Raw genomic sequence first — 15,556 nt, 5'->3', positions numbered from 1 at the left:
AAAAAGATAAAAATCTTCTCACTTTCTCAGTTTAGAAGATTACCTGCTCAGAATCATTAGAAAATGTGAATGCATATAATTGAATTTATTCTGGAATTCAAATCCTACAAAATCATTTTTCAAGCAGGAAAATTTTCAACACAAAACCGCTTCTTTGCTTGTCTAAAAAAGCAATATGTGTAATATATATATATATATATATATTCAACTAAAGTTTCACAAGTCTTAAAAAAAGCGGCATGTAGTGAAAATTCCTGGTAAAACTATGACTATCAAAAATTTTTGCCTAATTCAACTTTCTTCATGAGTCTAATAGTATTGTGCAGGAGTGCATCCAATATTCCAGCCACCTGTAACATAAAGGAACCACCAATCAGACCATACTGATCATCAACAAGAGTCGAGGAATGAAATGGATACGTATACTCACAGTAAAAACACCTCCAATTATGGCACACACATTTGTGATAAAATGTGAAAAGGACTTTTGGTTTTCCGTAATCACAACCTTTTGATGCAAAGAAAAAGGAAGGATTTAAGGTGTGGCAAAAACCATATGTACTACTTAGAACAAAAATGCAGTCTTTAGATTATAAATCAAGAGATGATAAATGTTTCAAATGTACAAAACCTGCATGGGAGAGAGCACAAAATGGAATTTCACAACCGGTATATATAGACTCTGGGATACGCTGCTGTGTGCTGTGTATTCATACTCTTCAAGTAACTTGCCTGATCTCCTCGTCAGCACCTCTGTTTTAACTATTTGAAGATAATGCTCTATCTGCGAGGGCAAATACAATGACAAAACAGTATATTTAGTGCACATTCAGCAATATCACATTGTTCATAAAAGTATATCACATCGTTCATATTTGTGTATTCAGGAGTGCATTCAAAAGATAGTACTTTAAATATATATATAAGACATAGAAATGTATTAGCAAAGAACAAAGGAGAAATTGCTTAGGGGTAGGGAGCGAGAGAACCCCCTCCCAACAGGATCTAATTACAAAATAACAACAATAATAATCTAATGGTTGAAAATTCCTACAAAAAAGAATTGAAATCTGTGAACTTACTTATCTTCAAAAAGTCTTTTATTCCTTTCAAGCTGAAATTATGTGTGTTAAGAACTGTAATAAAGTAAAGTTTTTTTCCTTTTAATATTTCAAAGTATTTATATCCAATTAGATATACCTTCTGCATTATAAACTTCAAAGTAATTTGGGAATCAATATAAAGGGAAAAAAACAAAAAGGATAGGAAGTATTTTAAGAGAGAAATACAGAGGGAGAAACTATTAGCATGGAGAGACCAGTGAAAGCAAGCATGCTTAGAAGCAGCAGTTAAAAGCTTTTCATTGATCTCTCTTTAAGGCGATGCAAAATAATTTATGTGTAGAAATTCAATTGTATAAAAGCACACAATATTTACTGTCTATAATTATGAACAGTAATTGCTGACTTGACAAAAAAAATGCTCACGATAAGCAAGTTAGTATCACTGACTTCACAGACATGCGCATGGTGAACACTAGAACACAAACTATTCAGGAGATCATATCCAAAAACTTACGGTAACATTTGCACCCAAGTCCCGCTGATTAATAAATGACCGCCCATTCAACCTGTCATGGCTTATACCAATGTACGGAATTAATTGTTTAGCATCACTAAATGCCTTGGGGGAAATCTTCCTACCGAATGAAAGGTGAGATATGATGTGTGACATATTCATTTGAGATGCATCAAATGAATGAGATTCTGAACGAGCTGCAATTACAAGGCTTCCTGGAACCTGCAAAGCAGTTAACTTCAGCAACAAAACTCCAAAGCTCCAAGAACGCAGGGACAGTTTATTTTAACCAATCAAATTGAAGAAATATGAACATCAAACATCAAGAGGAAGAAATTTTTAAAACAAAAAAAGTTAATTCCTATCAATTCAAATGAAGTAGATGCAAAAAGTTCCCCACTTCTTTTTTCTTAATTATTATTTAAGTATGAATTTGACCTTCTTTACGCGAACATATCCTTCAATCCGGCAGCCTCCTGCTGATGGAGCAGGCCTCTTAACATTTCCTGTTTCATTGTTGGATTTGTCCTCCAAAGCTAGCTTTTGCGATCCTGCTGGAAGTGGTGCAATCAAATCTTCCATTGTCTGAGAGAAAAAATGTCAGAGATCAGCTAGTGCTGTTGTCAGATTTATGTACAATTAAATTTCTGTACGGTTAAAATTAGGAAAAAAATGCACTTTTGGTCCTGGGTTGGACATAGAATTTGGGTTCTTGAAGTTTCAAACTCTACAATTCGAGCCTCTAAGATTTTTGATAAACTCGATTTTAGTCCTTATCCTTACAATTAATACTTTTGGTCCTTACTGTTAATTATCAGTTATGTGGTGCTGACTGCTGCTTGGATATATTTTAATTATTTTCCAAGAGATGTGGCACAAATCGATAAATTCTATATCTTATGCATATTTTTTTAAACAAGAAACAAGACTTTATATTATTGATATAATGAAAAGAGACTTGCTCAAAAGATAGAATGAAAAAAAAATAAAAAACTGTTAGGATTCCTTCATCTGGAAACAGAAAAATCCCAACAAAACACTCTAAAGAACTGATCATAGCAGTGATGAATTTTTTATTTATTTTGATATCCGTGAGTGTCCGGGCCAACTTACGTTGACTTTGACTAATCTCACTGGACAACCTGTCTGACCCTACAACATATTGGTGTCAAGAAAACTCATAGGAAATTAATTCATAGGTAGGTAACTACCATGGATTGAACCCATGACCTCTTAATTAGATATTGAGACTGTCTCCATTCTTACCACTGGCAATCCAATCCAAGGGAAATTTACAAGGATAATAACAAGATGAACAACAAGCAAAAGGATAGAAAAGAACTAAGCAATCCAGCACTTTCTAGAGGGGCGGTAATCCTCTCCCACAAGCCAAGTTTGATCACCAAATTCTCAATAATTCACCTAGCACTCAAAACCTCTCTTAAACCTCTTCTCCATACAGTCCCCACTGCCACAGTGTGCTTCTTCTCATGGTCCCCACTGATTATCACATTTCAGTTACCATCATTCACACTACTATTATTTCCACTACTTCTTCTCTCTGTTGGAATTCTTTCCTTTTTCTAGGCTTTTTCCTTGTTAGAATACTAGAATAATTATGGAAAGATTATGGGAATGTATTCCTTATTTTCCTAAATCTTGCCACTTTAGGTGCCATTGTCCAATCAGGTATACCTCACTCCTTCGGTCTTGTTAGTATTGATGGGAAGAACCCCTGGATTCTGGATTCTGGTGCCACAGATCATTTGACTGGGTCCTCTGAACATTTTGTATCTTACATTCCTTGTGCTGGGAACGAGACAATTAGAATTGCAGATGGCTCCTTGGCCCCCATTGCTGGAAAGGGGAAGATTTCTCCTTGTGCAGGGCTCTCCTTACATAATGTTTTGCATGTGCCCAAACTATCTTATAATTTGCTTTCGATAAGCAAGATCACTCATGAGTTAAACTGCAAAGCAATATTCTTACCTGATTCTGTCTCTTTTCAGGACTTGAGCTGGGGAGGATGATTGGCACTGCCCGGCATAGTAGGGGACTCTACCTCCTTGATGACGATACCTCTTCTAGTAGCATTCCTAGGACTAGTCTCTTATCTTCCTATTTCACTACTTCTGAACAAGATTGTATGTTGTGGCATTTTCGTTTAGGCCACCCTAATTTTCAATATATGAAACATTTATTTCCACATCTCTTCTCTAAAGTTGAGATGACTACCTTATCTTGTGATGTGTGTATTCAGGCCAAACAACATCGAGTCTCTTTTCCCTCACAACCATACAAACCAACCCAACCCTTCACTCTTGTTCATAGTGATGTCTGGGACCATCCAAGATAACAACCTCATCTGGAAAACGGTGGTTCGTAACCTTCATTGATGATCATACCCGTCTTACCTGGGTCTACCTTATCACTGATAAATCTGAGGTTTCCTCTATGTTTCAAAATTTCTATCACACCATTGAAACACAATTCCATCAAAAAATTGCTATTCTTCGGAGTGATAATGGTCGGGAATTCCAAAACCATAACCTTAGTGAATTTCTTGCTTCCAAGGGGATTGTTCATCAAAACTCGTGCGCCTACACTCCTCAACAAAATGGAGTGGCCGAGCGAAAAAACCGTCACCTTCTGGAAGTAGCCCGTTCCCTTATGCTTTCTACTTCCCTTCCTTCATACTTGTGGGGAGATGCTATTCTTACAGCAGCTCATTTAATCAATAGAATGCCTTCTCGTATTCTTCATCTTCAAACTCCCTTAGATTGTCTTAAGGAGTCCTACCCATCGACTCGTCATGTTTCTGAGGTTCCTCTTCGTGTGTTTGGGTGTACGCTTATGTCCATAATTTTGGCCCTAATCAAACCAAATTTACCCCTCGGGCTCAGGCATGTGTGTTTGTTGGGTATCCCCTCACAGCGTTATAAATGTTTTCACCCACCATCCAGAAAATACTTTGTCACTATGGATGTTACTTTCTGTGAGGATCGACCCTACTTTCCCGTTAGCCATCTTCAGGGGGAGAGTGTGAGTGAAGAGTCTAACAACACCTTTGAATTCATCGAACCCACTCCTAGTGTCGTGTCTAACATCATTCCTCATTCCATAGTCCTACCCACAAACCAAGTCCCCTGGAAAACGTACTACAGGAGGAATCACAAAAAGGAAGTCGGTTCCCCTACTAGTCAGCCGCCGGCTCCAGTCCAAGACTCTGAACCTCCTCGAGATCAAGGTATGGAAAACCCTACTGAACCCTGTACTAAGAATATGATAAGTGAGAATGACAGGTCTAATGTTGTTTGTTCTTGAAAACGTGGAAGAAAAGGACAGTGGTGATGAGATTGAGGTCAGAATAGAAACCCGTAATAATGAAGCGGAACAGGGTCATACAGGAAAATCGATGAGTATGATTCCTCTCTTGACATTCCCATTGCTCTGAGAAAAGGCACCAGGTCTTGTACTAAACACCCCATTTGCAATTATGTTTCCTACGATAATCTCTCTCCTCAGTTCAGAGCTTTTACAGCAAGCCTTGACTCTACCATAATACCAAAAGATATCTACACTGCTTTAAAGTGTCCTGAATGGAAGAATGCTGTCATGGAAGAGATGAAAGCTCTTGAAAAGAATAGTACTTGGGACATTTGTACTCTACCTAAGGGACACAAAACTGTGGGATGCAAATGGGTGTTCTCTCTCAAATACAAAGCTGATGGTACTCTTGACAGACACAAGGCAAGGTTAGTTGCGAAGGAATTTACTCAAACCTATGGTATTGACTATTCAGAAACTTTTCTCCAGTTGCTAAGTTGAATACTATTAGAGTTCTGCTATCTGTTGCTGTGAACAAAGATTGGCCTTATATCAGCTGGATGTTAAGAATGCCTTTTTGAATGGAGACCTCGTAGAGGAAGTCTACATGAGCCCTCCGCCTGGATTTGAAGCCCAGTTTGGTCAGCATGTGTGTAAACTCCAGAAATCTATATATGGTCTGAAACAGTCTCCCAGAGCATGGTTTGACAGATTCACTACCTTTGTCAAGTCCCAAGGGTACAGGCAGGGACACTCTGATCATACTTTATTTACAAAGGTTTCCAAAACAGGAAAGATTGTTGTTCTAATAGTTTATGTGGATGACATTGTTTTGACTGGAGATGATCAGGCAGAAATCAGTCAACTAAAGCAGAGAATGGGCGATGAGTTTGAAATCAAGGATTTGGGAAATTTGAAATATTTCCTTGGAATGGAGGTGGCCAGATCTAAAGAAGGTATCTCCGTATCTCAAAGAAAATACATCCTTGATTTGTTAACCGAGACAGGTATGTTAGGATGTCGTCCCACTGACACTCCTATTGAATTCAACTGCAAACTAGGAAACTTGATGATCAAGTTCCAGTTGATAAAGAACAGTATCAACGCTCGTGGGTAAATTAATTTACTTATCTCATACTCGTCCTGATATTTTTTGCTGTGAGTGTTGTCAGCCAGTTTATGCAGACCCCTAATGAGGAACACATGAAAGCTGTCAACAGAATCTTGAGATACTTAAAATCAACACCTGGTAAAGGGCTGATGGGAGCATATGCATTCCGTACATCCCGTCGAGTCAACAGGTTGCTGATGTTCTTACCAAAGGGCTTCTCAGACCAAACTTTGACTTTTGCGTTAGCAAGTTGGGCCTCATTGATATCGTCCCAACTTGAGGGGGAGTGTTGGAATTCTTTCCTTTTTCTAGGCTTTTTCCTTGTTAGAATTCTAGAATGATTATGGAAAGATTATGGGAATGTATTCCTTATTTTCCTAAATCTTTTCCTTTTTTATTCCATTGTGTACTCTATTTATTCTCCCTGTACCTATTGTTTTATTCATTAGAAAATAATAACAAACAATCGTGGTTTTTCTCCCGGTACTCGGGTTTCCACGTAAATTGGTGTGAACTCGTTGTCTCTCTTTCAATACTTCCCTTCTTGCCCTCCTTGTATATAGCACAATTGGAGGTCTTACAAACCATTATTTTAGCATACGTCTTGAATAGAAAAGCCCCCAATGATGCTAATGTGGTAAAAAAAAGTTGTTTATTATTTTAGCTAATATGATAATATTTCTAAAAATAAAAAAGGGTCATTTCTCTCTTCTTTCAATCTTTCCTCCCTCTTTTCTCACCCACCCATACCACCCACGATTCATTGCTCATCATCCCTAGATCCAACACACTGACACCCATTCAACAGCTCCCACCCGACTCAAATTTAAATATTGAAGCTTCAAGTCTAAACTTGAAGTTTCATACCTGAAACATATTTCGAATTCAAGGGAATTCTCATTCTTTAGGTTGGTGGTGCTCATTCGAATGTTCTTTGACGGGTTACTAGAAAAAGGAAAAGCATTGGGTTTGTTGAAAATTGCAGCTCTGTAGGGAAGCTCTTGGAGTATGGAGGCATTGGAGTGAGGAGAGAGAAAAATAGAGAAGGAAGAGCGAGGCTGGAAAGAAGAAAGATAAATTTAGTTTTGTTTATATATATTTAATCATGTTACCCTTGTGGAAGAAACGAGGACTCTCTTTTTCACCCTTTACCAATTTAATAAATATAAATTTATGCCACATCACTAAACAGTAACAGTAAAGAAAGGCCAAATCCAGTGTTCTAAAAAGACCTCTCGGACACGCACCTAGGCTCAAGGACCAAGTCTGATGCCTCGCCTCAAGGCAAGGCTCACAAAATAAGGCTCACACCTTTTGTGAAACCCCAAAGCTCAAGCCCTGCGCCTTGGGGCTTTTCCATTAGTTTAAGAAAAAGTAATAATTAGAGATTTTTGTCTCTATTAATTAAAAATAAAATCTACCAAGCCTAAATGCAAAGTTTCTTGTGGTTAGGATCTTTTTCTTCTCATTTTCCAACTTCAGCTATGCTTTCTCTACTTAATGTAGTACTTTTATATATACTGTGCCTCAAAGAAAAACCGAGCTTTTTATTACGCATTGCGCTAAAGCCCCAAAATACTATTGTGCTTTATTGCACCTGAGCTTTAAAAAACACTGGCCATGTTCGCTTTTTATTAACTACAATAACGGAAAGCAAGTGTATTTATCCCTTAAAATTATAAGAAAGTGTAAACATGCAAGTCATCTTCATTATAAAACTAAAATGCAGCTCAAATTTGGAGCATGATGTAATAGTGATTCAAAGTTGAATGTTATATAACCTTAACCAGCGAGTCTGTATCTCGATCTCCATAGTAAGATTCATGGTCATGGTGTCCATGATCATCCCTACAAAAAGAAAAGAAAAAGGTTCAATGACCTAATAAATATGCAGCAGCTTGAAACCCCAAAAAGAAGGGGTGTGGAGAAGCGGAGACCTCTTATATCATATAAGAAGAAAAGGGATAAAAATTTCAGAATGAGACTATTTACTCAAACTGGGGTAAACTACAAGTTCAATAACACTGCTACTATGTTTGATCAGATTCCCTTATTTCAGTTCAATACAATTCTCTAGTTTTCATGCAGGCCAACTGATCGAGGTTCTTCTGAAATTACCTTTTTCTGGAAGTCAATATAAGATGACTAAAAGGAAATAATCATTGACTATCAAGAAAATGCAAGGACGTGCTGAGAAATAAAATTGTTCTAAACCCATGTTGCACAAGCAAATAAATTCCTCCTTTTTTTTCTCCTAAAAAAGCAATTTAAATTCATAATTCATCAATAACTCCTGCACCTCTACATATTTTTATCAGATTCGATTAAAATTCAAACACAAGAGAACTAAATAGTGATAAAAGATCTTACAATTATAATCTGTTTTTTCATGCAATTTATTGTCATTTTTTGTTTTTGCTTCTTCCTGCCAATTACCGTTTGCATCACCAATCATTGCATGCTTACAAAAACCTTGAAGGCCTTGCAAACAGCACTTCTACCAAAGTTTTTAAAGAAATAACCAACTTGTGTCCCAAAAAACTAGGACCTGTTTGATACACAATCTGAAAACAGAATTGTGAAAACAAGGAATTTAAAGAAAACAGAGTTGTATTTCATGTTTTTGGACGTGTTTTCTTGGTGTGGTGATGGCAACGTTACCCTTTACAAACATATATGGAAAGGCTCTATTCCAAAGAAAGTCTGATTCTTCATTTGGGAAGTTAGTCATAGAGGCATCAAAACAGCCAATGTTCTTATTAAAAAAGGTGCCGTGTATGATTTCTACTCCTAATCGGTATGTCTTATGCCGTTGTAGTGGGGAGACTATTATGCATCTTGTGGTTTGTTGTGAATATGTACAATCCTTCTAGACAACGATTCTCTCACTTTTCAACTACCACATTGTCTTCCAAAATGATCCTCTCACTCTTATGAATATGCTCCTTATCGGCCATCCATTCAAAAACAAAAAAGAGACCTGGTGCTTCATCATCAAAGCATTCTTTTGGAACATCTGGAACGAAAGCAAGCATCGTACTTTAGAAGATAAGGAACCCCACTCACCTTTTTTATCATCTTTTGTATACAACCTTCATTTAGTGTATATTCGCCCCATACTTTCTTGATTACAATCTTACTTACTTCTCTTATAACACAATGGAATAGTATGTAGTAATCTCTCACAGCAGAGGTGCCCTATTAAAATTTCATATGTTTCTCAAAAAAGAAAAAAAAGTTAATAAAAAAAAGTCGTGTGCTTGATAGCATATTTAAAAGTTAAATTCCAATTTTAAACATTTTCAAAATGTGTTTGAAAATGTATTTATAAACTATAAAGCTAACTATATTAATCTTACACACTAAATATTATGTTGAATATAAACTAGTACTAATTGATTTATAAACTTGTTTTATGTTAAATTTTTGTATAATTACTGATTTGTAGTATCATATAATATATTACATATTTTAATAAACAACAATAATTGACTTTATAACATGAAATACTATATTATCTAGATTTTAAAACTTTGGATACTCTAGAAACAACTTTTTTATATTCATAAAAAAATTGTTTTCACAATTGCATTGTTTGGATCACACAGTCCAAAAACAGTTTTCCGAAATAGAATCCAAATCGCCAACCAAACATATATTTGATAAACACGGTAAATCTGAAAACATAAAACAGAACCTCAGTTGCGTACCATACCAAACAGGCCAAAAACAATTCTGCAGTTATCATGTGCAAATCAACCAACATGGACAAAAATAAAATATTATAGACAGCAAACTTTTTGGATAGAAAATTATATAGACAGCAAATTGAACACCATCACCACCATAATGGATGAAACGGGAATCAGTGAGAACAAAATAATCGATGAGATTCTGAGAACAAAATATATACATAACATGTGTCGTAAGAACTGGATGGAAATACTAATTTATCAAGGAGCAGTTCATTTACCTTACATCACTTCCTTTCCGAAAAATGCGGATAGATGGATAACCTTGTATGTGATGCCTGAATTTCTCATTGTGAAGCATGGTTAGTAAAGAAACTAATTTAGGCAACCAGTGGTCCAATAGAAGATTAAAGAGAAAGGGAAAAAGCCACTAGTAAGGGAATATTATAAGAACCAAAGATATAAAACCTTGCCGGCATTCAAGAGAGCTAAGAAGAATTGATACTATAGACATCAAAATAGAATCATAACAATTATGGATACCAAATTCCTCTTCAGATAGGTAAATCAAACACTTTGACTAGTTTGGAGAATAGCATACAGACAGACAAGATCAACTTTCTGTTAAGAATAATGGCGTGCTACAAGGGCACTATACGTACTCAGAAAAAAAGGTGATAAAAGCTAAGGAATAAAGGTTATTAATGGCAAGCCAAGGGATACTGATAGTTGGTCTTTCTGTAAGACAATTTGGTAAGGTCTATTGGGTAAGATCTATCAGGTAAGTTCCATATATAACACTAACCCTGCATGGGGCAGGGTGTTAGTCATCTTTACACATTAGAATTCTGGGGGAGGAATAGAACCAGGTCTCCGGAATCTACAGAAAATAATGCAATGTTTTTCTATATTATATAGTATCAAATTAAAAAAGCTATCACTTACTTCCGACACAAATCACCTTCTTCTGTGCAATCAACTTTTGCCATAAGAATTCGTCCATCCAATTCTGGATCGTATCTGGATAAACACGTGTTTCATTAAAAAATAGATGGCAGTGACTTAAGAGGGGTAATAAACGTTACTATGATAAAAAAAAAACTTTCAGGATTTCTAACTTTAATCAAACATAATAATAATAATAAATAAATTTTAAATAAAGAACCAAAAGCAGAGCACCTTTCTCTTATAGTTTTGGCAGCCTTCTCCCATGAAGGTTTCTGGAATATAATAGAATTGGTAAGAACATTGAAAACGGTAATGTATTTTTCCAGTGCTCATGATGGAATTCGTGTGCCAGGACTAATTACTATAATGTTTGCACAATGGCGCTATGCATGACCAACTATAGTATAGCTAATGTTTTTGGGCCTAAGATATGTACAATCCACGATAATTCTAGGTCTCAAAGATAAAGGACGACAAGCCCAAGATTCAGCTTCCTAGCTTCATCTTAATTAACATTTGATCATATCAGATTCCTAACATAATAATTATCAGAGAGCAGATGAAACAGCATAGACCATGCAAAACATGTATGAATTTGTAGCTTTCATAGAAAATGATCTGTTCAAGAGTAGGACTTGGAGCAAGTTTTTTTTTTTTTTTGAGAAGTGAGGTCAAGACACAAAGTGCTAGAATTTTTCAGAAAAGACAATTGCATTAACATTAACAGTCATGAAATTGTCAAAGAACAAAGGATCCAACCCTCGTCTCCAAGAGAACTAGCAACTGTTTTTTGTTCTGCCAGCAATGTTTCAACTGTGATAGAATAGTCTATAAGTAATTCTTAAGTAGTTAGTTTACAGAAAAAAATCAAAAACTTCATTTTGATTGGTTCACCATATAGATTCTTAGTTTAGCAGGAAATGGGCAGCTTAAAATTTAGGATGAAAGAGAACCATATACATAATAAAAATTAAAATTCAAAGAAAAATCAAGTACTCGAAAGAGTTTTCACAAATGAATATTAATATCCATTTGCAAATAATTTTAGGATCTTTGTTAGCCATATATAATATAAATACAAAAGCGCACACACAACAGAATCAAGCTTACCAGCCTATTACTCCAGTAGCACCATGGAGCATAAAAATTAACCACCAAAATAGGATGCCTGCAGAAGTGCAATTTGAAATGTATCTAAAGAATTGCATTGATCATAAAGATAAACCAGTTAAAATTAAGAAGTTGAACTCAAAAAGTAAAAATTTAAGCCCCTGATATTAATATTGCTTACTGATTAGCATATCTATCAAAGTTCCGAGTATTCAACACAGCAGAACCTTCATTGGCCTTCATCTACTTCATCCCCATGCTTAATCAAATTTGATAGTGGTCCTGAGTGAAACTCAGATCCAGTGGACCGCAAATTTGAATCTATAGAAAATTTACGGATCGTTTTCGTAATATTCAACCTATTCTGTAGAGGAAGAAAATACTTAGCCTGCTGTAAGCCAATGAAGTTCAGAAGGAACACACTCAGGTATTACATGCAGAAACAAGTGAAGATGTTTGAACAAACATAAACTTAACTTGCTTCATATATTTCTGGTGGTGTGGGGAACTTAGACCACTCAATTGTTGTATTGATATTGCTCAATCATATTTACAAACACATTTTTGCATGGGTAAAAGGCTGACGAAATTGAAGGATAAAAACTTACTGTTCCTAAGACATCGTTGACATCTACAGCAGCAAATTCGCATGAGAGTGCAGGGAAACTACAATGGAAGAGATAAAGAAGGAAGATGGGTGAGAAACTAGTCAATCAAAAACTTTATTTTATTCTATTTTTGGTTAGTAATATAGAAAACAACGTGGGTCAATATTCTTTTCCTTTTTCTTCCTTAGCGTAACCTGTACCAGGGATCTATTTTTTTCTAAGAAAACCACTTCCAATAAGGGCTTCCGTGACATGTTATATAAAGAAACATGCAATACCTGATATTAAAGTCCATCCGTAAGAAGTCACCATCAGTACTATTGTCAACAATTACAGATGTAGACGTGCTAACACTCAAATAATTACTCAATTCCTGAAATACAAATTTAAAGATCAAGACCAACAAAAACCTACAGAGGAATATAAAAGGATAAGAGCAAATTGAACAACCAGAAATAAGGAAGATGGCTAAACCACAATATTAACAAAAAGACAGGCAAGCAAGTTGAGCTAGTTGTCTTTAGATTGGGTGGAAAGATAACCCTGCTTCATGCCCCAATAGTTGATTTTGAATATTTAATTAAAGAGAACGAAACAAAGTACCATTCCAAATAAAAGACCATGGACAGAGCTGCTACTATTGATAATCCTGCACCAGATAATGTTGCCTCCGTTAAATCTCTTGGTATTTTCCTGCACATAAAGAAATATGTCAACGTGTGGAGTACTGCATTTGCAATCAATTCAAGCCTCTTAACCCTGGGTAAATCAACTAAGGCTAAATGCATAACATGATTCAAGCCAGAATCAAATTCCAAACGAATGCTACATCACTTCCAAACAGGCGATTAGGTTGCATATTATTTTGATCTGGAACAACTCTGCGAAAATTACAACCGCCAAGAACAAAAAAAAGTAGATGTAGATCATTTGACGGAAAAAAAAAAAAAACAAGGCCATAAAAACCTCGTACAAACCACCATTCGACCACCTCGCCTTCCAAATTAAATAAAAAAAAAACAAAGAAGCCAATGAACACAAAAATTCCAGAAGCCGATTTACATATACCGCCAACTCCAATCACAAAATTCTGACAAGAAGAAAGGCTTGAGATAAGCAGCAACATTTCAAAGAAAAAGCGTAAACAAAACATAATAAGAAAAAGAAGCGTGGAAGTGCATGACATATCGCAGAAGTGGGTGTTTGAGAAACAGAGACATGGTGTAAATACGAAATGCAAAGAAAGAGAAAGAGATCTAAGTGACCTGTAGAAATCTACAGATTTGAGCTTGGTGGAGGAAATCATGGCTGCGAAATCCACTCCACAGGCTCACTCTCCAATGAAATTTCCCAAGATGAAGAAGAAGAAGAAGAAGAAGAAGTTGGAGGAATTTGCGTGATTTTGGTAAAGAGAGAAGTGTCTCGTCTCTTACAAAGGCGCTTCTCTACGACATCAGTTGGCTCCTCCGAGTGTAAATCAAAACCAACTTATTTAACAATACGTTTTTCCTATTTTGGAGATATTAGCTTAACTAGTCACTTTTTTAAACAAATTAACATATAAAAATATGGATAATAGAGCTCTCAATTTTCCGAAAATATCAACCAAAAAAAATGTTGATATGGTACATAATTCTAGTAAAATAAAAACAATGTTTTCAAATTTTGAATTTAAATTAATTCATAAATAGGATTCTTTTTAACCCTATCAAAATATTTATAAATATACGACCAAAATATCATAGTCTATATCTATTGAGATGTTGGCCAATAATCATCGCTTCAAAATGGTCACCGAGGTTGGGCGTTGGTGTCCATCGAAAAATTAGTCAAAAGTTCATGATGACGGTTGCCAAAAAGCAGTCACCGAAAAATGGTGACTAGAGATTGTTGATGATGGTCGATGAAAATTTATCATTAAGAAATGGTCATCGACATTTTTTTTTGCAACAATTGTTATGAAAACAATTGGTCATAGTTGGTCGTTGAATGTTGCTCAAAGGCAGTTGTTGGAGCAGTGTCGACAACGGTCGCCAAAAACGGTAGTTAAAGGTTAACCAACGACAATCGCCATAAAACAATCACTAAAGGTTTGCCAGTGACTATCGCTGGGAAAAAATCATCAAAAGTTGGTTGACAACAGTTGTCTAAGGTTGGCTGACAATGGTTGTCGAAAAGCAGTCATTGAAAGTGGGTCGATAGCAATGCCGAAAAATGTTGACTGAAGGTTGGCGACAGTGGTCATTGAAAAACAGTAGATGGAGACATGATTGGAAGTTGTTCGGCAACAATCATCGAAGGTTGGCAGTGACCATCACTTGAAAACGATCGTGAAAGTTGGTCGACGACGGTCACCAAAAGTTGTTGTCAAAAAATGGTTGGCGATGATTGTCAAAAGTTGGCTGACAACGGTGGCCATTAAAACCAGTAGCCAAAAGTTAACCAACAATGGTCACCGAAGAAAATATCTTATTTCATAAATGTTAGATTTTATGTCCTAAAACTCGTTGTTTGTAATCATATTTTGTTTTTTCAATAAATTGGTTATTGAAGATTTATTAGTGAAATTGTATACTCTTTTCTTACTCATTATTTATTTATTCTCTCACTTTTCAAGGCCCTAATTACTTATTTATTTTATATGAGAAAAATTATTTGTTCTTTTTGTCCTAATCTTGATTTTAGAATATTAATATTACAATAATTGCAATATGAAACATAATGGTGGTTGATCAGAATAATTTAACTTCATTTGTGATTTTTTTTTTTTACTTTTTTCAATGTATATTTTAAGTTAAATTTGATTTCAAATGATTTTGTTTTGTTTCTTTTATATTGGTTTTGTTTTGGTTTTACTTTGTCTCAGTTTTATATACTAATGTTATGAAATACTTATATTATATGTATTAGTTGGTTGATATACTTACTATGTGTTTTTCATTTTTAAATTTTATTCAGTTTATTATAGTATTATTAAGTATATGAATGATATAACTCAGTGTATCATTATCAAGTACATCAACAATATATTGTTAAAGCATATCAGTAAAGTGAATCATTATCATGTATATAAATCAAGTTTACAAGTGTATATCAATAGTATATAAAGTATATAAGTAGGACTCCAAACATATCAAGTGTATTTAATCAATCAAATGTCTAAGTGTATTTACAAAGTGCAT

At 35.3% G+C, this 15,556-nt stretch overlaps 1 protein-coding gene across 1 annotated transcript; it reads right to left on the bottom strand.

Moving 5' to 3' along the window:
- Positions 1-15: 15 nt before the first annotated feature.
- Positions 16-13,838, bottom strand: LOC116406297 (protein disulfide-isomerase 5-4-like). The gene is given in 17 exon segments (XM_031889993.1): positions 16-350; positions 431-508; positions 632-784; positions 1,579-1,800; positions 2,017-2,163; positions 7,798-7,864; positions 9,990-10,046; positions 10,654-10,728; positions 10,888-10,928; positions 11,767-11,824; positions 11,948-12,004; positions 12,006-12,130; positions 12,375-12,432; positions 12,653-12,747; positions 12,978-12,988; positions 12,991-13,067; positions 13,640-13,838. Coding segments are annotated over 17 exon segments (1,440 nt in total). The 5' UTR covers positions 13,681-13,838; the 3' UTR covers positions 16-272.
- Positions 13,839-15,556: the final 1,718 nt, after the last annotated feature.

Source organism: Cucumis sativus, unplaced genomic scaffold (assembly GCF_000004075.3).
Source record: "Cucumis sativus cultivar 9930 unplaced genomic scaffold, Cucumber_9930_V3 scaffold84, whole genome shotgun sequence".
Lineage (NCBI taxonomy): Eukaryota > Viridiplantae > Streptophyta > Magnoliopsida > Cucurbitales > Cucurbitaceae > Cucumis > Cucumis sativus.
This window is presented reverse-complemented; position numbering and strand designations above follow the sequence as displayed.